Raw genomic sequence first — 24,391 nt, 5'->3', positions numbered from 1 at the left:
AACTCTCACTCATGACCTCCTCTCCGCCCTCTGGGAGCCTTTTGCCCCATCAAGGAAATGAAGCTGGCAAAGAACCACTGAGTTGGAGGCTAGCGTGGATGTATCCCAGGCAAGCCTGGCACAGAATGAGACCTTAACTCAAAACTCCAATAAACAGGCATCCGGAGAGATGGCTCAGGGTTTAAGAGTGCTGGATGCTCTTCGAGAGGACCTGGGTTCTAGTCCCAGCACCCACATGGTGGCTCACAACTGCCTGTAATTCCTGTTAAGGATCCAGTGCCCTTTCTTCTGGCCCCTCAAAGGCACTGCACACAAGAGATGCACAGATTGCATGCAGGCAAAACACCCAGACGCACAAAACTGAACTAAATCAACCGAAAAAGAAAAACAAGAGAACCCTACTTCAATAAATAAGTAAATAAGTGATGGCTAATAATAATAATAATAATAATAGTAATAAGCAATGGTCTTCCTGAGCCCTATGAAGGAAAGTCACAGAAGAAAATGAGTTCTGTTGGCGTATAGACTGTCTGAGTAAGTACAGCCTACAGCCATCAACAACCATCTCAAAAAAAATAAGAATCTGAAGGTTCACAACACATAGAAATGCCGAATTTTTGATGTCTTTACTTCATCTTTACAAATTAAGTACATGTGTGGAAATACTCTTACTATACTCCAGAAATTGGTATAAGCATTTTGTGTCAAGTTTTAAAAATGAAGGTCAGGAGGCTCAGATGGGAGGCTAGGAGTGAAGGAAAGTCTGGAGCATACAGTGAGAGACCCTTCAGGGACAGCAACAGGACGCGGTGAGTGCCCCACCAAGCTTCAGGACTTCCTGGTGAGCAAACACATGTTCCAGTCACCTGCAAATCCCAATACTGGAGCACAAATATCTTACATTATTGGCCCTTTGCTTTTTGTTCCTTGAGACAGGGTCTCAAGTATCCTGTGCTGGCCTTGAGCTTGCTAAGTAGTCCAAGATGAACTTGACCTTCTGATCTGCTTGCTTCCACCTCTCTGGGGCTGGGTTACAGGTGTGGGCGACCATATTCCATTTTATGCCTTGCTATGTACTAAACTTGGGGTCTGTGTATGTCAGACAATACACCCTAGCAGTTGAGCTACCCCGATCTGCCCTTAAGTTGATTAAACATCAAACTAAAGTTGCATAAAACTCTATCATTTAAGTAAATGGGTTTCCAAATTTGATAACAAATGATTCTATATTATGTATTTCAGATGCACACAAATATCCATGTTTATTCATATGACTCTCTTATTTACTTATTTTGTATGTTATTTTTGTTATCAAGACCAAAAGTACCTTCATTATCAAGAGAAAAGTAATAGAACGGGATGGGCAAGCTAGCTAGGGAAGAAGTTTGTCCACAACACTGATGGCATGAATTTGTGTCAACTCCTGTAAGTTATGCCCTGACCTCCACAGGTGCACAGGACAAATGTGTACCCACGCCCACACGCACTAAATCAAAACGTAATTTTAAAAGATTGTTTAACAGAAATCTAAAAATCAAGAAAATTTCTTAGTCATTTATGATTGACCTTTGGAGTTTGAAAGCTGTTCAGGTAAGAGGTCGATCTAAAATTCCAGTCCCTCCAGAAGGTTCCGTAACTCTCAGTGAAATACTTATCTTTCTCCATACCACAATCTTACCTAGCATACAAATATGTACACAAATTCCATTTGACTACTCATCACAAAACATTCGCATGTGATGGACTCTTTCTTAGGCTCTGGTTATTTAATGACACCAGGCAAAAGACAGAGAAATGCATGTGAAACTCCCACGTCTTCTGAGATTCCAGCGGAGATAAGACCAGAGGATAGCGGGAATACCTGATCGGCTGATTTGAAATGGAACACTCCCAAGCCAAGAGCACTTCCTAGACCAGGGGGGAAGCTGACCCAGCCTGACACAGCAATCTCCCTCAGAGTCAGCAGAGCTAGCAGGGTCTATGTTTCCAGAAGAATCCCTGAAGTGACAGTGAAATGTGTACAGCTCTTTTCAGGGTCGCCTGTGCTCCCGTGAGTAACCTTTCACCTACGCTTCATAAGCAAATCCAATAAAGTCATTGGCATCACCAATAAATAAACAGCAGCAGCTTAGAGCACTTGTGTCTCTTGTGAAGGAGCCTGGTTGGAGTCCCAGCACCTGCACGGTGCCTCACAACCATCAGTAACTCTAGTGCCAGGGGATCCTACACCCTCTTCTGACCTCCATGGGCTCCAGACACACACGTGGTGTAATACATACCTGCAGGTAAAATATGCATATACACAAAACAACATAAACTTTAAAAAGTCTTTATATATATATAGTAAGCTGGGGGTACAGTGGCCCCATCCATGACATCCCAGTCACTCCAAAGGCTGAAGGGAAAAGATGGCAAGTTTGGGGACAGCCTGGGCTACATAGCAAGACCCTGAATGAAAGAAACAGCAAATATGCAAGAAAGAAATGGGGTAGAGAAGAGGAGGGAAGGAAGATAAGGGAAGGAAAGAGAAAAGAAAAGGAGAGACCAAGAAAAAAGAAAAAACAAGGAAGGGGGAGAAAAAGAATGGTGTTTTTGTAACCGTGTACAAAGTTTTGGAAATGTTCCACTCTCTCCAGGAAATGAAATCACAGAGCAGAGCAAAGCTGACCAAATGAATGGCAATCATACTTATCATTCTAGGTTTAGAAAGCCAATCCTGTGGTTTAAAGTAAATGGACATTCATTCAGGAACTATGTGCAATAAGGAGGCAGGTACTATTCTAGACACCAGAAATACATCGGGAACAGCGATCCTGTTCCAATGGAGTCTGCATGCTAAAACAGAAAGTACTGAGGTCTTTGACACACTAAATGTTATTTAAAACTCATTTCATAAAGCTCTATAATAAAACACAACCATGTAAGCAAACACCCATAGCCAGGAAGTAAGATGTAAGAGAGAAAAATTTTATTTGCATCATCCATCTTCAAAAAAGAGCTGACAATAATTTTAGAGGCTGTTTAACATTTAACTCAACTTTAAATGAGTTAGTCATGTGCACATGGAATAATCAAAGAATATTCTCCCTAAAGCATCTACACACACACACACACTAACCTTTAAAAACTGTGAATGTGTAAGATTTAGGGTATAAAACCACCCCCTTCTGGGATTCACAACTTTCCTGTATCCTAATTGGGATTTTAAAACTTGGAGAAGCAAAAGTAAATTTAAGTCACAAGGACCCCAAAATCAAGGCAGGATAGACAAGAAATAAGTGTACAATAAACCTAATTAAAATACAATCCATTATAGCATAATATTGTTAAATAAGACTTTCTCTAAAAGGCATACTCTAAAGAAAGGAATATAAACTGGGTCCAGTATTTCACAGCCTAGGATCTGGGCTGAACCGAAGGGACGCAGAGAGGAACTTTCCAACACTCTGCTGTCGGCGATGGGCAAGGACACGGCACAAAGGACTGTGTCAGCTTGTGTGCAAACAGTGCTTCAATTGTGGCGGCAGGCTACCATTTCAATATTTGAGTACTGTGCAAGCCGCATGACTAGCAGTGCCGGCTGTGAGAATATTCTGTGCACGTGCACGCTCCCAGTTAATTGACAAAAGAAAAGAACTCATCCAAAGAGAATCCGGCCAGTCCCTGCTGCAACCCGGGTCACAGAAGCACAGTGCAGGCACGGCACAGGCACCACAAATGAAAACAAAAGGTTGGGCGTGGTGGCTCATGCCTGGAATCCCAGGGCTGCTTGGGCTGTACAGTGAGACCTGTCTCGGAATAATAATGACAAGTCTAATGGCTAACACATAGAGAGTCCCCTAACATCAGGTGCTCTGCTCAGTGCTACACTTTAATATCACATTCTTTTCCTGTCTTTTGTTTTGTTTTTCGAGACAGGGTTTCTCTGTGTAGCCCTGGCTGTCCTGAAACTCACTATGTAGACCAAACTGACCTCGAACTCACAGAGATCCATCTGTCTCTGCCTCCCAAGTTTTGGGATTAAAGGTGTACACCAACACTGCCCAGCTTTAATATTAATTTTTTTTACCTTTCTAATTGATTTATTTATTATTCATTGTTTTTATTGAGCTATATATTTTCTCCACTCCCCTCCCTTCCTCCCCACTTCCCTTCTACCCTGTCCCATGACCCCCATGCTCCCAATTTACTCAGGAGATCTTGTCTTTTTCTATTTCCCATGTAAATTAGAAATATTAAATTTTTAAACCACCACAAATTCTCAATTTTAAAAACTGGTAGACATAATTTAATATTCAGGGAGTGACAAGAACTGGTATCCAATCCGACAGGACTGCAAACTGTCTCTGGACTCTACTGTCAAACAGCCTTCTGCGGAGCAAATTGAGGCAGCTCTGCTGACACACTGGGCCGAGGGAAGGGACTTTTCCCCACTCAAAAGAACCTGGCTGGTTCTGGAGGCACTGGGATTCCTTTCTGAAACCGCACCGTTTGCAAGGCAATACCTCTTCCAGAGGCTTTGCCTCCCATGTGGCCTCCTTTTGGGCTGGAGGTGGATCACAGAGCACGAAAACAAGGGGCGCTTGGCAGCTCCATGCTGCAGTTTAGGTTACTGAAGGGTCCTGGTTTTACCTATCATCCTGAGGGAACTGGGGGTTATGATTATAGGGGTTTGTTATATTATTGTCTGTTCAGCTGATTTCTTGAAACAGGCTCGGGCTAGCCTCAAACTTAAATTTGAGATCTTCCTACCCAGACTCCTGGGTAAAATACTAATAAATGCTAGAGTCCCTGGCTCTAGCATTATATGGCATTATTGTAAAGTCCTTATTGCTGCATTACAGAAGCAAATGGTATTTAAGCAAGAAAAAGAAACAATTTTTTTCCTGCAGCTTATATCTGACAGCAGCGCTAGTGGGAGAAACCAACACACTGGTAGCTCTGGTTTGAATCTCACACACACTGAATGTACACAACCGAGGAACAGGTGTGTCGTGTCCGTCCGTCCCCCGCCCCCCGCTCAGATTATTTCAGAACATCTGTTTACACGTTACAGAGCGGACCTTCTGGAGCTTTCCAAGGGAAAGTTTGCTAAACTTTCTAATCGTGACTGTTGTAGAAGCTAAAGCAGCAGACGATCTTCCCAAGGACAAGACAGTTCCTTAAGAATCACACCTGTTCTCTCGGTGTGCTCTGCGCGTCTGTTAAAAACTGGCCTCAGAGACTAATAACAGGGGCACATCCTACAATCCCAGCACTCCTAAGAAGAGACAGGAGGATAAGCAATTCAGGTCAGCCTGAGCTACATAAGACCTTCTCTTTATAACAACAACAACAACACATTTTAAAAAGAAGAAGAAAAGAAATCTTGGGCTGAGGGCGTGCCCATAACAGATAAAGCTGTTTAACTCCTGAGCTGGAGCCTCTAACAAAAAACGGCAATCTCCCTAGGCTGCTGATGCTTTTTTTTTTTTAATTTGCTTACTTTTATTTTATGTGTGCAAGACTTCCACCCGTATAGTTCCACCAACCTAGCCTGGTGCCCACAGAGGCCGGAAGAGGGTATGATATCCCCCTGCAACTGGAGTTAAAGGTGGTTGTGACCCACCATGAAGGTCCTGTGAACCAAACCCAGATCCTCTGTAAGAGCAGTCAGTGCTCTGAACTGCCTAGCCATGATGTCCCCAGCCCTTAACAGAAGAAAAGCAATGGTGGTGAGCTCAAGCCTTCCTATTTACTGAGCATACCCTATGCTTTGGTTACAAAAATGAATACACCATAGTCCTTAGGAAGCTGACTCTGAGTGTGAGGGGAGACCTGGTGTATTTTTTTAATATTTATTTATTTATTTATTTATTATGTATACAATATTCTGTCTGTGTGTATGTCTGCAGGCCAGAAGAAGACACCAGACCTCATTACAGATGGTTGTGAGCCACCATGTGGTTGCCGGGAATTGAACTCAGGACCTTTGGAAGAGCAGGCAATGCTCTTAACCACTGAGCCATCTCTCCAGCCCCATCTGGTGTATTTTGATGAACTTTATGGAGGTGGGGGAGACAAACTGGAAGTGGGGGTGCAGAGATGAGTAAAGTACAAAGATGGCCAAATAAATGCAAATAAGCCAGATAGTCCCTGAGGCCCACTCTCCCAGACTGGTTTCCCTCTTTCCTACTTGGTGGACCTACCAATTCCCTTCCAAGGCTCCCCTATGCTGCCTCCTTCTGAGCCCCCTGGACAGCCATGCCTCTCGGCTGGCTTCCATCCACCCAGCTGGATCCCAAGCCTCTCTCCTTCAGCCTGGATCTCTAGCTCGGCCCTCCACAAAGCATACCCACATCTCTGATCAACATCTCCAGCTTACTCACTGGCACCTCCAACCTAGCACTTAGGTCCCGAGCTGAACGCAGCTCTGTCTCATCTTTATGCTCTTAATTACAGCCCCCACGATCTACTGCGAACCTGAGAACCAACTACAGCTCCTGGCTAACTCTCCCCCAGTTGTCTGGTTGGTCCTCGAGATCTCCAGCTTCCACCTATCTTCTCTCCATCCCAGAGCAAAGGCGGGTGGCTACAGTCTGCATCTGAGCCACTGTTTGATCAACCTCAAGAGGATTCATTTAGGCAAAACCACACCTTAGTCTAAATAGCCTACGTTTATCTTCCCCGTAGCTATCTAGGTAAGTCGAAACCTTTTAACATCAAAATGCCTCTGTTACTCTTATAGGAACAAGGATTTGCAGCCTGACAGGACCCCTTTGCCTAGCCTTCAAGTCGCAGCTCAGATATTACTTTCCCTAAGGCGCTTTACCTCCGCTGCTCCCCCCCCACACACACACACTCCTATGAGAACAAGCATTCGGGCCTGCCTTCTCACTGGGCCTCCATACTGGGGTGAGCTACTGGAACCTCTGTACAGCTGCCACTTAAAAGTTTTCAAATGATCAACTGATTTTTTTCTAGAACACAGTTTAACTATTCCTGACTTCGTATTAACTACAGTATCTACGTGGGGTTTCCAAATATGACAAGAGTCGTTTAAGAGCCATTTCTTCTTTTTCTTAGCCATGGTCCAAGCAGCCAAACACAGGGAGGGTCCTAAGTCTAGAGTTCTTTCTCTTAAAGTACTTACAACAGAACTTTAAATTTAGGACCTTGTGGGGATGTGCGAGGATGCCACAACTTCCTGCTTTCTTACGATTACTGTAATAGACAATTAACGCTTGCAGTTTTACGTGTGCTTTTAGCCACAGCCACTCTGAGTGCAGACTGTGCTGTTAGACCCATGGTTCTGATGGAGGAACTGGCACTCAGAGATATCAAATAACTTGCCTAAAGTTACAGAACTAGTTGGTGAAGAAATTAAAATTCAAACTTCTGGCAATACGACTCTAGAAGCTCCACTTGGGCAACAGAAAATAGAAAATGAATGTTGTACAGATGAATTACTCCATGCACGCATGCATGAAGACAGTAGACTGACCAGACTGACCCAACCAGGCTTTGATAGTAAGTGGGAATTTGGATAACGCAAAATACATGCATATTTGATTCTCCACAGCCTTTATGGAAGACACGGGACTCAAACACGTTAAAAAGATAGACATTGTAAATTCTCTTAGGAGTGCCCCCAAGGAGTAAGACTTTGACTCTGATCTCTTCCTCACTAGGAGGGGAGCTAGCAGATTCACCATCCAGCAGGCACAGACAGGACTTGTTTCCAGTGTCAGGCAGGCTAGGATACACAGCCACCATGAGGTAAGGAGAGACGACATGCCAGAGAAAGTACAGCCTCGTTTGCAGCTTACCTCCCTCAGCTCCAGTCTCTGGGCGACAGCTTCTAGGCTCTCCTGGCCGGTGCTCTCCACAGACAGAGTGAACTCCACAAATTCATTATTGAGCAGCTGGATCCGTGCAACCAGGCAGCTCTTGCTGGACACAGTATAGCGCCGGGTGCGTTTCAATTTCAGTCCAAACGGCAGTGGCATCTTCTCCCTTCGACAGTGGAGGGACCAGGAAGGAGCAATCCGGCAGTGCTGGAGCCAACCAAAAGCGACCCTCTCGCGTCAGAACAAACTCTAGTCTCCAGCTGCTCACCCCACAGCCGCCACCGTCATTAAAAAGCAACCGAGTCTCCGAAGGCCAAATGATGGGAGCATCCACACCAGCGCTGAGGAAAGAGGGAAGCAGTTACTATGGACTTTGCCATTAAAATTTTAAAAAGAAAAAAACAGATGTAACTAATGAATCTAAGGAATAAGCTCTGCCTCCGCGCTGGAATAGGAAAGCTCTAACAGGGAGGTACCAGGAAAGTTTATCAGGAGGGTTGAGGGTGGGGCCCAGGGTGAGACCCCACCCCTCATTCTACCTCACTCACTTCTGGAGATAACAGCCCCGGCTGTTAGGATTAAATGAGATAATGCCCAGCACGTCTAGAACTACAAAAACATTCGTGGTCGTCTTGCTAGTTTGGAGGAAAGGTTGTTTTTCATAGGTAACTATCTTGAGTTTCCCCTGACTTAGGTGTCTTCAGTTCCCGACTCTGTTTAAGTGCAGCACCGGTCCTTCAGGCAAATTACCCCTGTACCCCAAATGGGGAGAATAATCCCATCTTTCTAACATATGGCAATTGTGAGGTTTAAAAGAGATGAAGTGCTTAACAAGAATTTCTAAAGCCCCTTCAGGTTCATCATTAACAACATCATAAAGATTTGAGTATAAACAAGGTATAAGCACCCAAAAGATGCTCCTTCTCGAATCATAGCATTCTGAAAGGCGTGTTCTGGACTCCTCTCCAGGTTAAGGACACCTAAGGAGGCTGTGGACGCTCACCTAAAGAGAAGGGCGAGGTCCTAAACGCCATCCTTGTTAAAGAGAGCAAGCAAGAATGGGCAAGCCCATGTAGCCAAATGCAGCGGAGGGCCTCAGCTCCGGAACCTCCGAGTCCCCTCCCTGGGAGAAAAGCAAGCTGTGTTGCCTGGCCTCGCGAGCCCCGGAACCCTCCGCCTGCGGCCCCGTTTCCGGGCGGACGTGCTCCAAAGGGACCGGCCCCCTGTGATCGGAGGAGGGAGGATTTAAAGGGGCCGGCGTTAGTCCTCCAGGCAGGGAGAGATTGGTCGAGCAGTGTGAGGCTGTATCCACGTCAACAGCAGCCCCCAAACACGCTATTTTTTTAACCATACTTGTTGATGGTAACTTCTGCGGTGAGATAAACTGGGGGCGAGCGATATCTCGGGATTTTTATGTCAACTAGAGTTATTTTCTCCTAAACAATTTGACAAAAATCTCAACTATTTCCACCCCTCGCACGGCTGTCAGTCTCACCCTCCGCCCCTTCCTCCGGGGATGAATCGTTTAGCCTGGCAGGGTCCTAGCTGATTACCCGATTTGGGTGCGAGACCGCGCAGTGGGGCAGTCTGTCCCTAAGCCTCACCAGGCAAACAGAACCCAGGCCTCAGCAGAAGCAGCTCTCTCGGTCTCACGCTCACGGGAACCTAGCTGGGTATCCTCCGGCTTTCTCCACTGCTCCCAGCCTTCTTTTCTATCCTGCTCGCCAGCCTGAGACTCAACCCCAGAGGTTTTGAGCACTCAGGCCTGCGGAAGGACTGAACTAGAAAATGAGGTTTAGACTTCGCCAGACTTAACGTCTCGGAGTTCCGTTCCACAAGTGTGCGCTGCCGTCTCTGAGCACAAGGTTCAGTTGATGAGCATCTTGAGGAAATCTAAGACGAATCCTAAGCCGCCTCTGCCCTTAAGGAGATTACAGGCATCTATAATTATATTCAGAGCTGTATCGCTAGCAGGGACACGGTCAAAGTTTCTAAAATTTTTGTTTATGTTTTGCTTTTTGGAGCTCTTATAGTGAGGTGATCTCCCAGCCACCATTCCAGAAAGATAAAACAAGCATAAAAACAAGGGGCAGAGAGGAATGCCAGAGGGGCGAGTGGAACCTACAGCTTTACGTTAACATTTGCTGAATGCCTTCCTTGTGTAAAAGCACTGTTCCATAGAAGGAATGGGGGGGGGGGGGCTAAATGGAGTTTCTATCTGCAATATTTTTCAAAGTTCTTTGTTGTTTCCAGAGTATAAACAGATGAAGCAGAAATTTTTTAAAAAAAAATCAAGAAATTGAAAACACTTAAAAAAAACCCACACCTTAAACAAGCTTTCAACCAGAAGAGAGACCAATAATGTTTCTGTAAATTTAAAAACAAAAACCATGGATAGTATGCAAGGTATTATCGAAAGAGACAAAGTTGTAGGTTTCAGACTTACAAATTGTGGTAACTGGAAACATTAAGCAACGTGCAGAAAAAGATAGCTTCATATGTCCAAAGGGAAGACATCTTATTGGGCCCTGGCAAATGTGTTAATGTCTTCACTATGAAGATGGAACTGTGTCTTAAACGCAGTATACTATACTACATGGCTTAATCATTAACTCTAGTCCTGATTAGGTAAACTCAAATTTCCAGTTGTTCCTGAGATTGGAAATGTTTTACAGCATTGGGGATGAGGAAAAGCCAATTTTTTTTCCTCTTTTCTTTTGGCAGTTGTTATAATTTGCTTGTTATATTTCGGTGTTTTTCCTCCTAAGAATATCCGGTTTCTTGATTACTCATATAAAACCCACTGTGGCAAAAGTCCTGCTTAGTAACTTTAAAATTTATAATTGATAAATATATCTTAATGATATCATAAGTTCTGTTTGACTCCTAATGCCAGGAAGTAGAAATTTAAGGTACTCTGGGGAGAGCTGCTTCAGGTGTCAACTACTAAATGAAATAGGCCATAAACAGCCTTTAAAGGAGAAAAACAGTATAATTTCTCTACAAAACTATTCCATTGCTGAATAAGAAATACATGCATATTAAATTCTGCTTCATAGGTTTGCAAACGGCAGTGTGCTCTGTTAGTGAGTTCATTTTTATTTTCTTGTCCATATTCCCCTCCAAACGTTTCTCAAATTCACTTTAAGCCTGAATCTCACGGGATACCCACCTCAAATCACTCACCACATGTTCCTGGAACTTTGCCACTATTCCTTTAGCATTAAATAATCACTGAAAAGGAAGTATCTGGCATTTTTAGAACTTGAAATGAATCCTATGTCTCCCACAAAACAACATCTGTGCATTGGTAATCTACAGTTAAATGGCCTGCAAACAAAACAACTATTTTCAGAGTGAAATTGCTACACTAAAAAAGAAAAAGAAAACGAACTCTATCGGTAATTTTTAGCTCATAAATGTTCAGAGCGTGTTTTCTAGCATTATCAATTATCATAAGGTTTTCTCATCGGGGGCTGGGGCTAAGACTGGCGTGCTCAGAGAGGCCAATCTAATCAGGGTTTGCAGAAATCACCGAAATTTGCAGATCCAAGAATTCTCCAGGAGTAAAGGCGCTTTACTCCAAAACCGAAACAAGGAGTTGCCCAACAGTCCTTCCTTTATGCCCCTTGTCGCCAAAGTTATCCGGCAACTTTCATACTCCACATTCCGAGATAGTCCACATATTCCGAGAGGCACAAATATGCCCCAAATTTCAAACTCTGATCCAAAATTAAACCGCAGTCATCCGCGGAGGAGTCCGGAATAGAAGTTCCAGACTCTTTTTAGAAATGACTCTAGATCAGAGCGAGCCTGCGAAGCAGACTTCGCTCTTTGTTACGCCCCTGCCCGAGTGCCCCGCGCCTCACCTGCTCCCGCTCCCGCCGGGTCGGGGCTGCGCGCCGGCTCTGCGTCCCGCCTCCCCGGGCTCCGCTCGCCCGCCTGCGTCCGGGCCCGTGCACCGACCGCACACCTTGCCCGCACCCGCCCGGCCGCGGCGGGACTCGCTGGGGAAGCTCAGGGGCTGGGGCCGGAGCTGCGGGGCCCGCGTCCCTCCCCCTGGGCCGGGCGCGCGGATCCGGGGAGGCGGCGGCGCGTGACCTCAGAGAGCTGGAATGCGGGCGGCGGGGCGCGGGGGAGGCCGGACAGCTGCGCCCGGCCGCCGGGGAGGGGGCGCGCCGCTGCTGTTTTTAACCGTGTGACCAGTTATTTTAAGTTTCCAAATAAAGCAGAGCTTTAAGAAATAAAAAAAAAAATTAAAAAGGGAGGGGGACGTTATTTTGGGTCCAGGTAGAAAGGGATCTGGTGCTTTATTTGAGTGGTGGTCTGTAAAGTAACTGGGGTTACTGGTGTATTATTGTACATTGCTGAAGACGGTTCAAAACGTTCTACACCCCCCCCCCCCCGCCCTTAGTGCCTGCTCCTCCAGTAAGTCCACACCGCTCCTCTGCTCCTCCGTAGGAACTCGAGAGAAGCGGACGGCTGACACAAATGGGCATGGGGCTGGAGGTACTGCTTCCTCGGAATCCACTTGATAGGGAAAGCAGAGCATGCTGGAGAGGAAGTTCTAGAAATAAGGGTGACCAGGGAAGCCATTCTAGACCTAAAGTTCTGATAGCTGAGCTTTACCTTGGGGACCACTGGGAAGGACTAACAAACCCGAAAGGTAGCTATGGGAGTAGTTTGGAGGGAAAGAGAACTGGGGAGCTGACCCCACCCCCACCCCAGACAATTGAGACTCCTGGGGAAAAGGATCCCCCAGAGAGAACAGTATGCATATTCAGTGCAGAATCAAGCTCTGGGATCAGATTGTTTGGATTCAAATCCTAGCTCCAACCCTTACTGGCAAATTCCTTAGCTTTTGTGGACTTGCTTCCTCTTCCCAAAGCTGGGAATGATCGCGATCCAGTAACCTTGAGTAAAATACACGTGGTAGGTTTCACTCGGTTCTAGGCCCAGCTACTAGTGCTCATTATTACATTGGATTTTTGCTGCCCCTCATCGTGGGCACGTGGCATCAGCTCCTCCGTGTCTTTCCCTTTTAGCTACCCCATGGTTAGTTACCTATCTCTCTCTGGTTTTTTGGTCCTTGTCAGTGATCGCCCAAGGTGAAGTTCAGCTAGCAGACCTCTAAGGGTGATCTATAATGGCTGGCCCCCCTCGCCACCCTTACTGCTCTCTTCTTCCCGGCATGCCTGCTGCTCCCCATCCAGAGGCTCTGGCCTGCATCTCCATACCCTTCCCATTTGTGTCAGCCGTCCATACCTCTCCAACTCAATCCAGGACTCTATTTCCAAGACACAGTTCTAGCCACCCTGTAGCTGCGGCACTTGGCAGGATTATTAAAAATGGTTTCACGGAGGCTTCTTTTCTATCTCCTAGAATTACGAGGGAAGTACTGGGCAGACAGTAGGCACTAAATAAAAACGTGTTAATTGAATCGGGAAGAAAATGAAAGAATTTTAAAAATAGAAAATGATCATAAAACCCAAGTGGTGCTTTAGACAACTGAGCTGAACTCCTTCACAGCCTACAAATGTCAGCTCCCAGCCATGCACGTAAGCTCTATTTTCCCTTGTGTTAATTTGGCAGAAACATCCCCGCAACAAAGCAGGAGCACAACCCCTCCCAAGTATTAGGTATAAGACAACCATTAACTTACACTTCCTCCAAAAGAGAGTGAGGTCATTTATATAGTTCAACCCCAACATACACAAAATAACTAAGTAAAAGCCTTACCAGCCTACCTGCTGGACTTCCAGCTCTTCTGGAGATGGTTGAGTCCTCTGTATCTGCACAGAGATATGGGCTATTATATACACATGTGCACATGCTTACTTCTTTTTACCCAGAAAGTGCTACGTCATACACTCCTGCAATTGAAGGTAATTCTTTTCTTCGTTTTTTGTTTGTTGTTTTCTAGAGACAGGATTTCTCTGTGTAACCTTGGCTGTCTTGGAACACAAGCTGTAGATCAGGCAAAAGTTGTTGTTGTTGTTATTATTATTATTATCATTATTATTATTATTATTTTGGTTTTGAGACAGGTTTTTTTGTGTGTGTGTGTAGCCCTGGCTGTCCTAGAACTCAGAGATCCTCCTGCCTCTGCCTCCTGAGTGCTGGGATAAAAGGCGTGCGCCACCATCACCGAGCAGTAATTTTTATTAAAATATACAAATACAAATTAGAAAGAGTGCTGGAGAGATGATGGTTCAGCAGGTCCAGGCAAGCACTGTTCTTTCGGGGGGCTATGTTCAATTCCTAGCTTCCATGTTAGGCGGTTCATAACCTACAACTCCTAAGGGGACCCTACACCTCTAGTGTCTGCTGTATCTGCACTTGTATGCGCATATCTACCCCTTTCACAGACACACAAACAATTAAAGATAAATCTTCAACAAAACTGTAGAAAGGAAAGAAGGAAGGAAGGAAGGAAGGAAGGAAGGAAGGAAGGAAGGAAGGAAGGAAAGAAGGTAAGTTTGACATAAAATAACAAAAGACAAAATTATAAGCAGGGACGAAACTGTGGTCTGAGAGATCCACTGACTACTACTTTTTAACGATGTATTTTTGTGCATATATATGTTTGTATGTATGTGTGTGCACATGAATACAAATGTGGAAAAAGACACTGAATGCCCTAGAGCTGGAGTTGCAGGCCCAATGTGGGTGCTAGGAACCCAACATGGGCCTCTGCAAGAACAATGTATGCTCTTCATTGCCTCCAGCTCCTCAAACAGTATTTTCTTAGGAGTTCAGTTCATTTGCTTTGGTATCTTGGTGACCATCCATCATATATTACTACATGAATTATCATTCACTGTAAGAATCCAGACTTGCTTCAGCCTACAAAGACAAGAATGCCTAGAGAGGGGTGGAGATTAGAACCAACAAACGGGAGATGTTAGGGCTGGAGAGATGTCTTGGTGGTTAAGAGCACCTGTTGCTCTTGTAGAGGGCCCCGGTTCAATTCCTAGCACTCACATGGTAGCTCCCACGCATCTGTAGAGCTGGTTCCAGGAGCCCTGACAGGTGCAATCACCCTTTTTCCTAAACTCTAGGCCCTTATCTCTGACTCCCTCACTCAGCACTGCTCTAGGTACAACACCTCCACACATTCAGGAGCAGTGATTTTTGAAAGTGATGTTGGCAACATTTGCATATAAATGGCCAGGACAACAGAAAGGGTGCCAGCCTCATAAGCCACAGAGACTGACCCCTGTGACGGCCATTCCCAACACTCATACTCGGGCTTCGTTTTCAACAATTTTATTTATTATTTTCGCGGGCCAGGGTGGGGCTGTTGCATGGAGGTCAGAGGACCACCGTGGGCAGCTGGCTCTCCCCATGCATCTTTATTCACATTCCAGAGACTGAACTCAGGTGTCCAGACTTGCATCACGGGAGGGACGCAGTGCTGTCGCCCGCAGGCCCCGAGCATCTCTAGATTCTTCTCCAAAGGCAGACATATCATTTGAGATTTAGTACTGAAGAGAAGCATCTGTTCTCTCGACCTGTACTAGAAGCCGGTGTTTTGTGGAGAAAGACAAACAAGATGCATGTCTTGCCCCCTCAAGGACTCATCCTGTGAACAACAGGTGATGTGAAGTAAGAAAACTTACACAAAGGTATAACCCAAACGGATTGATAATGCTTAGGTAATCATTGTGAGGATCCTGTCTGAGTCTGGAAAGACAAATACAAGGTCACTAAACATTTAAGGAAAATAAAAGCATTCCAAGCTGGGGAAAAACAACCCCCTCTGCCTCCCTTCTTCCACAAGCTGGTAAAGCAGGCTCTCATGCTCTTGCTCTCTCTCTCTCTCTCTCTCTCTCTCTCTCTCTCTCTCTCTCTCTCTCTCACACACACACACACACACACACACACACACACACCATAAAATCCCTCTGAAATGTAGCCCTGAGGGGAGACTGGAAACACAGGGGGCACCATTGTTAGAGAACTTAGGCTTTGCGGAGCTGAAGCTGGCACTCAGGCCCTGCCAGCTTCATAACCAAGGCTCTTTTTCAGTTCGCTCCTCTATCTGGAAGGTGGCCAAGAACCCTCTTAGCTGGCACTGTAGTTCATTGTGATCTGGCTCTCATACTATCCCTTAGGAGAAAAATATGCCATTTGTCATGGCCAGTTTATTCCTTTGTAAGACGAATACTTCCAGTCCCTTCAAGGATGTGGACTGTGAGGTTGCATCTTACAGGGAAGCACCCTGAACAGCCTCCAATCCCTGAGTGGCTTAGTGGGGACACTCTCTCTCTCTCTCTGACTCAGACTCTCTATCATCTGAGATCTGAACATGTTTGAGTTCTCAAATACCCTGCAATTCTCTTCCAGAAATGTAAGCTGGTTGTCCTAAAAAGAGAACCCTGTCTTCAGCACCTTCAACAAATTCCTTGTTAGAAATTAAAAACAAAACACAACAGGATCTTGCTGTGTTGCCAGGTTGGACTTAAGCTGATGATGCTCCTTCCCCAGCCTCGCAAGTATTGAGACTGCAGACGGGTGTCTATGAATGTGTGTGTGTGTGCGTGCAGGTCTGTATGTGGAGGCCAGAAGTAGGTGTTGATGTCTTCTTAATTGTTTTACATCTTATTTCTAAGACAGGGCCTCTCACTGAAGCGAGGGCTTACAGATTTGCCTAGACTGACCAGCAAGTCCTAGGGGTTCCCCTGTCTCCAGCTCCCGAATTCTGGGATTACAGGCATATAACACATGGGTGCTGGGGGCTATTGAGGTCTTTATGTATGGCAAATACTTCACTGACTGTCTCTCCAGACTTCTGAGTACCTTTCAGTGGAAATGCTCCTGGCTCTTTTTACACAAGATTTTCCAATAGTAACTAAATTGCTGAATGCCAATTTGCTTAAAGTACAATAACAGTAAAACTTGTTCCTGTTCTTAGTTATGGAATGATGGAGAAATGAAAAGAAGTTAAAAACTTACCTGGCTTTTGAACTGTGTGATGAGTACGTAGACACGGTTCTACTCACCTGTGGGCTCTGGCTCGTAGCACGGTGTTTGGCTCAGGGCAGTATTTAATTTTTTTTTAATATTTATTTATTTATTATGTATACAATATTCTGTCTGTGTGTATGTCTGCAGGCCAGAAGAGGGCACCAGACCTCATTACAGATGGTTGTGAGCCACCATGTGGTTGCCGGGAATTGAACTCAGGACCTTTGGAAGAGCAGGCAATGCTCTTAACCACTGAGCCATCTCTCCAGCCCCAGTATTTAATTTTTAATCAACGCTGGTGGGAGCCAGGCACAGCTCGGAATGCTTTGCAAATATTAACTTACCTCCACCTTATATAAGAACCCTTTGCAGGAGGAAACAGTATTATATCGATGCTACAGATGAGGGAACTGAGGCCCAAGGAAAAGAGGCAACTTGCCGAAGGTCTCAGAGAGAGTGGCAGAGGTCAGAGAGTGCGGCTCCAGGGTCCCTGTTCTGTCACTCAGCTCCTCTCATCAATGTTTCATGACTCTATGGCCACTGGATTTACCCAGGAAAAATGCCTTTGTAAATTAAGTCTCTGATTTCTTTTAATCTATAAATATTTGATGTTTATTATGTGCTAACCATTCCGAAAGAACTTCTGTAAAATACAAAAGACACACGGGACTCAGCTGATCATTTTTGCTAGGGAGAATGAACACATACATAGAAAACACATGCCATCATCATATTGGTATCCATATAGACGACAGAAGAATTCGGAAGATTACAGGCAACTGTCGAAGGGCCCGTGGCAGACAGACTCTGCAACCCTGTGGTTCCTGCTCTTTGGTAATGCCTGTGATTGTGGGTTGCTTTAACTAGTGGGTACGGTAATGACAAGAGATTTTGCAGATATAAAGAAGCTCCTAATTCACTTGATCTAGGCATCAGGTCTAGATGAACCCAAATGAATGAGATAAAAGTCCTTGACAGAGGAACCAAGGTGTGCTGGGAGGGGATTATATCTTTGCTAAATTAAGGGAACAGCTACTTGTTAAGGAACTGTGGGCCATCTTTTTTTGTTTTTTTTTTTTGTTTGTTTGTTTTTTGAGACAGGGTTTCTCTGTAGCTTTGGAGTCTATCCTGGAACTATCTCTTGTAGACCAGGCTGGCCTTGAACTCACAGAGATCCAACCATCTCTGCCTCCCAGTGCTGGGACTGAAGGTGTGTGCCACCACCGCCCGGCACATTTCTTCTTAGACCGTCCATAGATCATAGATGGCATAAAGATCCCAGGAAATCCTTTCCTGATAAGGAGCGTGACATGGGATTCTCCGTTAGTCAAATCCCATGCGAATGCAGCCTGTCTGCCAGCTCTGAGGAGACTGATGAAAACTGTAAGAGGGGAAACGTGGATATTCCAAACTGCTACACCTGTGCTCACTCGTTATGCACCGAGAGCTAATGGAAACTTTTTTTTCTTTCTTTTTCTTTTTGATTATCAAGGCAGGGTTTCTCTGTAGCTTTTGGAGCCTGTCCTGGAACTAGCTCTTGTAGACCAGGTTGGCCTCGAACTCCCAGAGATCCGCCTGCCTCTGCCACCCGAGTGCTGGGATTAAAGGTGTGGGCCACCACCGCCCGGCTTGGAAACTCTTTCTTAAGGAGCTGGGCATAGTCGGTGCATCCCATTATTGGCATGAGGAACAGGAATCTGAGTCCAAACGTATTGAGGCCACGCCACAAAGCTAACACCAAAATCAAAAAACAAAACATACTCCAAATCACTTAGAAACTTGAGGAATGTGGGGAGAACAGAAACTTCTCTAGATGTCTACGCTGAAAAGCAAAAGAAAGATTCTTCCATGTTTTGTGATCAGAGACAAGGAGAACTAAAGAAGTCTACTGTAGAAATGCATTTGCCTTGACGGCTTTGCCCTGAGAAGGCTGAATTTAGAAGGGAATAAAGCGGGCATAGTTACTTGGGATTTGGGGAGCGGGTGTTCAGGTGAGAATACAAGGTAAATGGTGGAGTTGGTCTTTATTAGCTTGGAAATGAGATAGATGAAAGATTGACCTACTTGTCTCTAGGCAAGGGTCGCGTATGCTAAAGAACTCTGAGATCAGTTGGGATCAATTACTCTGAGTGGTAAGCTCCTCCAGCGTGTGCTCTGAGCACCCCTTGACGCTCAGTCTCCGATAAACCAGCAAAGATGCTAGGAGTTCGACAACTTGACACGTATCAGCAGCTATTGGACTGTCCCTTGCTACCCTGGACGCCTTGACCAACCAGCCAGACAACTCTTACTCCAGAGCCTACCGTCCTGAAACAACCATGCAAAGACTGCAGGTGGTGCTGCGGAGTGCTGGGCTGCAACCAAGGCTGTTTCAAATATTTTGTACCTGATGGTTTGCGATCCTGAGCCTCCAAGAACTTCAAAGGAACCTGCAATTATTTCTTCCCAGGCCGGAGGGCAAGCAGTTCTCCTTGTGGTTCAGCAGAGGGACGGCTGTGACTGGGACTAAGAGGCAAAGCTGTGATTAGTCCAACACATGGCTGGGCTTGGGCTGAACAAATAGCTGTGATTAAGCCCAACCTCCCAATTTGAGCTCCATAAGCAGGCTACTCCGGCCTGGGAGGCACTCTCTCGTGCTCCTTTCCCTAGGGTTGCAACAGTGGGCCTAACAGGAGACTTTCTGTCAAGTGCTCTTTTCTCCCCCGCTTTCGGTTCTATGAACCAAGAGAGAGGCAGCAGATGGAAGAGCGAGTGGGCTGTTTCGGAGTGCCACTGCCAAGATAAGGCGGAAGGCAGCGGATGCAGAGAGGGGCAGCAAGAGGTGACCAGAGAACCTGCAGGCCCTGGTGGCAAAAAAAAAAAAAAAAAAAAAAAAAAAAAAAAGAGAGAGAATTGTCGGGATCTCCAGGGCCAAGAGTGGCAAGCGGCTGGCTGAGAGTTGTAACTGGCTGCCGCCAAGGCCTGAAGACCTGAAGGAAGATGCAACCCTAATCTTTAGGCCCAAGGAGCTCAAATACATGTAGGGCTAGAGTCCCACTATCCCAGGCCTGCACCCCATCTCTAACACTAGAGGGCGCCACTTGCCACTCTTCATGTTACCTGTAGCAGGCTGATTGCTAACAACAAATAGGGGAGTCCCGGAAATAAGTGTCCTCCAAAGAAGCAGTTCAGAGAGGAAGGGCAGAAGGAGGATTCATCCTGGGTAAAGCACACTGGTGGTATGGGGGGAGGCAGAACCAAAGCCAGGAGAGCAAGGATGTTTAGAATTAACAGTGGCCACATCTCTAATCCCAGCACTCAGGAGGCAGAAGCAGAAACAGGTGGATCTCTGAGTTCGAGGACAGCCTGGTCTACAGAGAGAGTTCCAGGATTATCAGGGCTACACAGAGAAACCCTGTCTCGAAAAACCAAACCAAACCAAAACCAAAACCAAAACCAAAACCAAAAAACCCACCACCACCAACCACAGAAACCCTGTAGAATTAAAGGCATGCTGGAAGGGTTCTGCTGCCACTCCGGATATTGCCCCTCCACCTCACCAAGTCTAACGACAGACGACAGTACATCTTCTAGAAAACAGTCTTTTTCCTGGAAGAAAATGAAAAGTTCAAGAGTTAACAATCTGTATCGATCCCATACTTGAGGTTAGATTTGAACTCAGATCAAGACCCATGATGTTCGCGCTGTCCATCCTTATAACCTGTAGGAGACTAAAATCAGTTAGAAATCATGAAAGGGAAGAAAGGTTTAGGAGGAAGGCATAGGAGAAGCCGGGTTACCTGCACGCCATTATTCTCTGTGCGGCCAGCAGAGGGCGCCGGAGCACAGGTCCTGGACCTGCTGGGGACTTTCGTGCGCATGCGTGCGCGCAGACGCATGCGCACTGGCTCGCGCTTGCACGGGGGCGCCAGCAGGGGCGGGGACACGCAGCGCGCTCGGTCGGTCGGAGGCGGAGCGGCAGCGGCGGCGGTGGTTGCGGGTCAGGCTGCAGGGTGGCAGCCCGCGGCGGGCTCCTGGTAACCGAAGCGCCGCGCAGTGCTGACCCGGCTGCCCGCCGCGGAGCCATGGAAATCGGCACCGAGATCAGCCGCAAGATCCGGGTGAGGCCCGCGTCGGCGAGCGGGCGGTTGCCAGGAGTAACGGGGCGGGTGGGCCCGGCCTGCCGCGTCTCCTCGGCGCAGGCCGCTTCTGACAGGGCGCAGGCGCGGCGGCTGGGGGGGACAGCCGCGGGCCCGTGGGAGCCACCGGGGCGGCGGCGGTGGAAAGCGCCGCGCGGGGGTCGGGCGTCCCCTCCCCCACCTTCCTGGGCGGGGAGCGGGGTGGGGGGGTCGCTTTCTCCTGTCTGGGTTTTCACAGGCATCTTTGCTGTTTTGTTTTGTTTTCTCCCTCTTTCCTCCCCAGAGTGCCATTAAGGGAAAATTGCAAGAATTAGGAGCTTACGTGGGTAAGTTGGTTCTTGTCATTCGCCTAAATACAATGTAGGCCTTGCAACTGACTGGATGTGTCTGAGTGAGTCTGCCCGAGGCTCTTTGGGTGGTCTACCTTGAAATTGAAGATTCCCTGGTCTCCTCCACCCTCGTTTCATTGAACCGTCCGGAGCAGCACCCCGAGTCCCCACCCAGCTCCACCCCCATGTCCTGTCTAAAGCATTATTTTCAAATAGCCTAAGCCTTTTCTTCCGCAGAGGCAGTCGTTTTTAAACTCATAATGTTTGTTCAAATCTTGTTATGTTTCTCTCGTTACTTTCGTCATGACCTTTAATTTCAGATCTGTCATCTTAGATATGAACACTTGATGCTTCTGGCGTTTGCCACAGAGCTGGTTCAGTGAGTTTTATGGTTTTTTTGTTTTTTGTTTTTTTTTTTTAAATGTTCTTCCTACTCGAACCTGACTGCGAAGTTCATTTTAACTCTCTTAAAACGAGTCTACTTTGGACAGTGTGTAGCTGTTCCATATATACAGTAAGTCACCACTAAATGTAAGTGGTAATGTTTCCAGTTGTACAAATAGAAACAAAGGCTTTGGATACTTTAACCGGGTTGTAGGAAGAGGCCTGGTCTGACTGTACAGCTAGTGGCTACAGGTGTAAATTGTGAGTAACCTAGGTGTTGGAGACCTTTACAGGCCTGTGGAGTCAAAATTGTTGTCATAATAGTTATAAGGCTCGGCTTTGCACTGTGTTCACATTGGGATTACATGAAAGCAGTGGTTAGAAAGCCAAGTTTAAAGGGTAGTCACGCCAAGTTGTCCTAGAATTCTTAGATTACTTCTTGTAGATAAAAAAGGAAACCAGTTCCATTTAGAATGTTATTAATGAAACAGTTGATATAATGTTTTTGAAATTGGCTTCTGAACTGGGAGGTGGTGGCCCAGCCTTGTAATCCCAGCACTCAGGAGCAGAGGCAGAGGCAGGCAGATCTCTGTGAGCTCCAGGCTGGCCTAGGCTACAGAGTGAGTTCCAGAATGTTCGTCCTTTTAGGATTTGATTGTGCGTACACAGAAGTGCTCGAAAGCAGTGGCGCTCTGGGCTGATAGGCCTGTTTTAGGAAAGGCGTTAGTGATTTTGAGCTAAAGTTGCCAGTTGACTGTGCTAGCAGCATGTCAACGTGATCCAAGCTAGAGTCGTTTGGGAAGAGGAGGCCCAGATTGAGAAGATGCCACCACCAGACATGTTTGTGGGTAAGGCTGTGGGGCATTTTCTTGATGGGTATGGGAGGGCCAGTTTACTGTGGGTGATGCCACCCCTGGTCTGGTGATTCTGGGTGCTTAAAAAAAAAAAAAAAGGAGGCAGAAAGCCAGCTCTCACCTGTAATCCCAGCAGATGGGAGGCAGAGGCAGGTGGATCTCTGTGAGTTAGAGGCCAGCCTGGTCTACAGAGTGAATTCCAGGACAGCTAGGGCTACACAGAGAAACCTTGTCTTGGAAAACTTGAAAGAAAGAAAGCAGGCAGAGCAAGCCAGGAAATAGCACTCCTCCATAGCCTCTGCATCAGTTTCTGCCTCCAGGTTCCTGCCTTTAGTTCCTGCCCTGAGTTTCCTGGATGATGGACCATAACTGTAAGATGAAATAAACATTCTCCTCATCAAATATCTTTTGTTCTATCACAGAAGTGGAAACTTTTCTACCTTCTAAGAAGTGATAAACTGGTTTTGTTGCACTTAGGTATTTGGTAAACATGAAAAAAAAGCCAATAGTTTTTTTAATTGTCAATGACAAGTTGAACTTTCAAATGAAAATGAAAGTTTGGGTTTACCTCTGTGAACTGGAGAGCTTCCCAGAATGGAAAGATTTTTCTGATGAAAATATGGAGGTGCGACACTGTGGCTTCATATCATGGAAATGTATCAACATGTCCTGGTTCACCAGCTCAGTAAACTAGTATTTTCCAGGTGACCAGTACATATTATTAAACATGCAAAAGTTAAAGGATGCATAGGTGGATTTCCTTGCAACAGTACAAAGAGTTAATTGGTGGTGTATTAGATTCTGTATAGCTAATAAATTGCCCCTTGAGTTGTTGAATGGTATCCATGAGATCTAGAAAGGCTGTTAAAATACTCCAACTACGGACGTGTAGGACTAGATTTTCTTTACATTCCCCTATATTAAACAACTTGATCACACATTAGACGCAATAAACAGAGATTTAGAATTCATTTATCTTTTAGACCAGATAGCAAAGAGATTTGTGGAAGTAGAAAGCAATACCACCCTTAGAGCTGTGTTTTTTGTTTGGGAAACTTTAGTTTTCAAAAAGCTATTAAGTTAATATAATTGGGCTACCATCATGTAATTGGTATATTAATAATTAAATCCTTTAAAAATTCTCCATTTTAAATTCATGTGGTTAATATTAGTAGATAAAATTCACATCATCCGGGGCTGAAGAGATGGCTCTGTGGTTAAGAGCATTGCCTGCTCTTCCAAAGGTCCTGAGTTCAATTCCCAGCAACCACATGGTGGCTCACAACCATCTGTAGTGAGGTCTGGTGCCCTCTTCTGGCCTTCAGGCATACACACAGACAGAATATTGTATGCATAATAAATAAATAAATAAATATTTTTAAAACATTTCACATCAACCAGAGAAGGGCCCTGAAACTGAACACGCTAAGAGTTACTAGTTTATGAATTACAGTTGATAGGTAGATTCCAGGTTTGTTTCAGGATTGTTGCACTCCTCATGGGCATGATAAATGAAGCTGAACCTGGACCTTCTTAGGTTTGTTTCTTTCATGTAACACTTAATGGGCTCCAGCTGTGAGAGGTCTACCTCCCATGTGGCAGATTAGCAATGGCCAGTGTGAGACATGAGCTCCTGTTCATTGAGGCAGGCTCATTCCTGTCACTAGAAATTCTAAGACAATTTTGTTGTTGTTGTTTAAAACATTACCTTATAGTTGCATTTTGTTTCTGAAAATACTGGGTGGAATTGGGGCAGTGGTATTGCTCTGGGAGAACGCTGCTCTAGAGCCTGTCAGTAGCAGCCTGAGGATCAGGGGCTCAGGTTTGGGGGTCCTTGGTGCTTCTGTTAGCGAAGGATGGATGGTCCCGCCTTCCCTCCTTCCCCTTACTTGACCCTAGGTTCCCAT

The 24,391-nt window shown here is 45.9% G+C and overlaps 2 protein-coding genes and 1 long non-coding RNA gene across 13 annotated transcripts in view; 1 reads left to right on the top strand and 2 right to left on the bottom strand.

Moving 5' to 3' along the window:
• Ptpn21 (protein tyrosine phosphatase non-receptor type 21) overlaps positions 1 to 9,030 on the bottom strand; it is a 55,913-nt gene extending 46,883 nt beyond the window's left edge. Inside the window, exons 1-2 of the mRNA XM_075947286.1 lie at positions 8,833 to 9,030; positions 7,809 to 8,170 (exon numbers count right to left, since the gene is read on the bottom strand). Of these exons, the coding sequence (XP_075803401.1) occupies positions 7,809 to 7,988 (180 nt within the window). The 5' untranslated portion in view covers positions 7,989 to 8,170; positions 8,833 to 9,030. The remainder of the gene's footprint in view (positions 1 to 7,808; positions 8,171 to 8,832) is intronic.
• A 6,077-nt stretch (positions 9,031 to 15,107) lies between these two features.
• Positions 15,108 to 20,636, bottom strand: LOC142835005 (uncharacterized). Its single transcript, XR_012907710.1, has 3 exons — positions 20,579 to 20,636; positions 20,339 to 20,387; positions 15,108 to 19,304 (listed from the first exon to the last, which is right to left on the bottom strand). It is a non-coding gene; the product is annotated as an uncharacterized LOC142835005 (long non-coding RNA).
• A 70-nt stretch (positions 20,637 to 20,706) lies between these two features.
• Positions 20,707 to 24,391, top strand: part of Zc3h14 (zinc finger CCCH-type containing 14) — a 42,031-nt gene continuing 38,346 nt past the window's right edge. For 3 of the 11 annotated variants that reach the window (XM_075947821.1, XM_075947816.1, XM_075947814.1), the window contains exons 1-2: positions 20,707 to 20,899; positions 21,201 to 21,243. In XM_075947821.1, the coding sequence (XP_075803936.1) occupies positions 20,864 to 20,899; positions 21,201 to 21,243 (79 nt within the window). In that variant the 5' untranslated portion in view covers positions 20,707 to 20,863. The remainder of the gene's footprint in view (positions 20,900 to 21,200; positions 21,244 to 24,391) is intronic. The other 8 variants (XM_075947820.1, XM_075947815.1, XM_075947818.1 and 5 more) reach the window with 3 other exon arrangements.

Source organism: Microtus pennsylvanicus, chromosome 14 (genome assembly GCF_037038515.1).
Source record: "Microtus pennsylvanicus isolate mMicPen1 chromosome 14, mMicPen1.hap1, whole genome shotgun sequence".
Classification (NCBI taxonomy): domain Eukaryota; kingdom Metazoa; phylum Chordata; class Mammalia; order Rodentia; family Cricetidae; genus Microtus; species Microtus pennsylvanicus.
The sequence above is the reverse complement of the archived record's forward strand: the minus strand, read 5'-3'. Positions and strand labels throughout refer to the sequence as shown.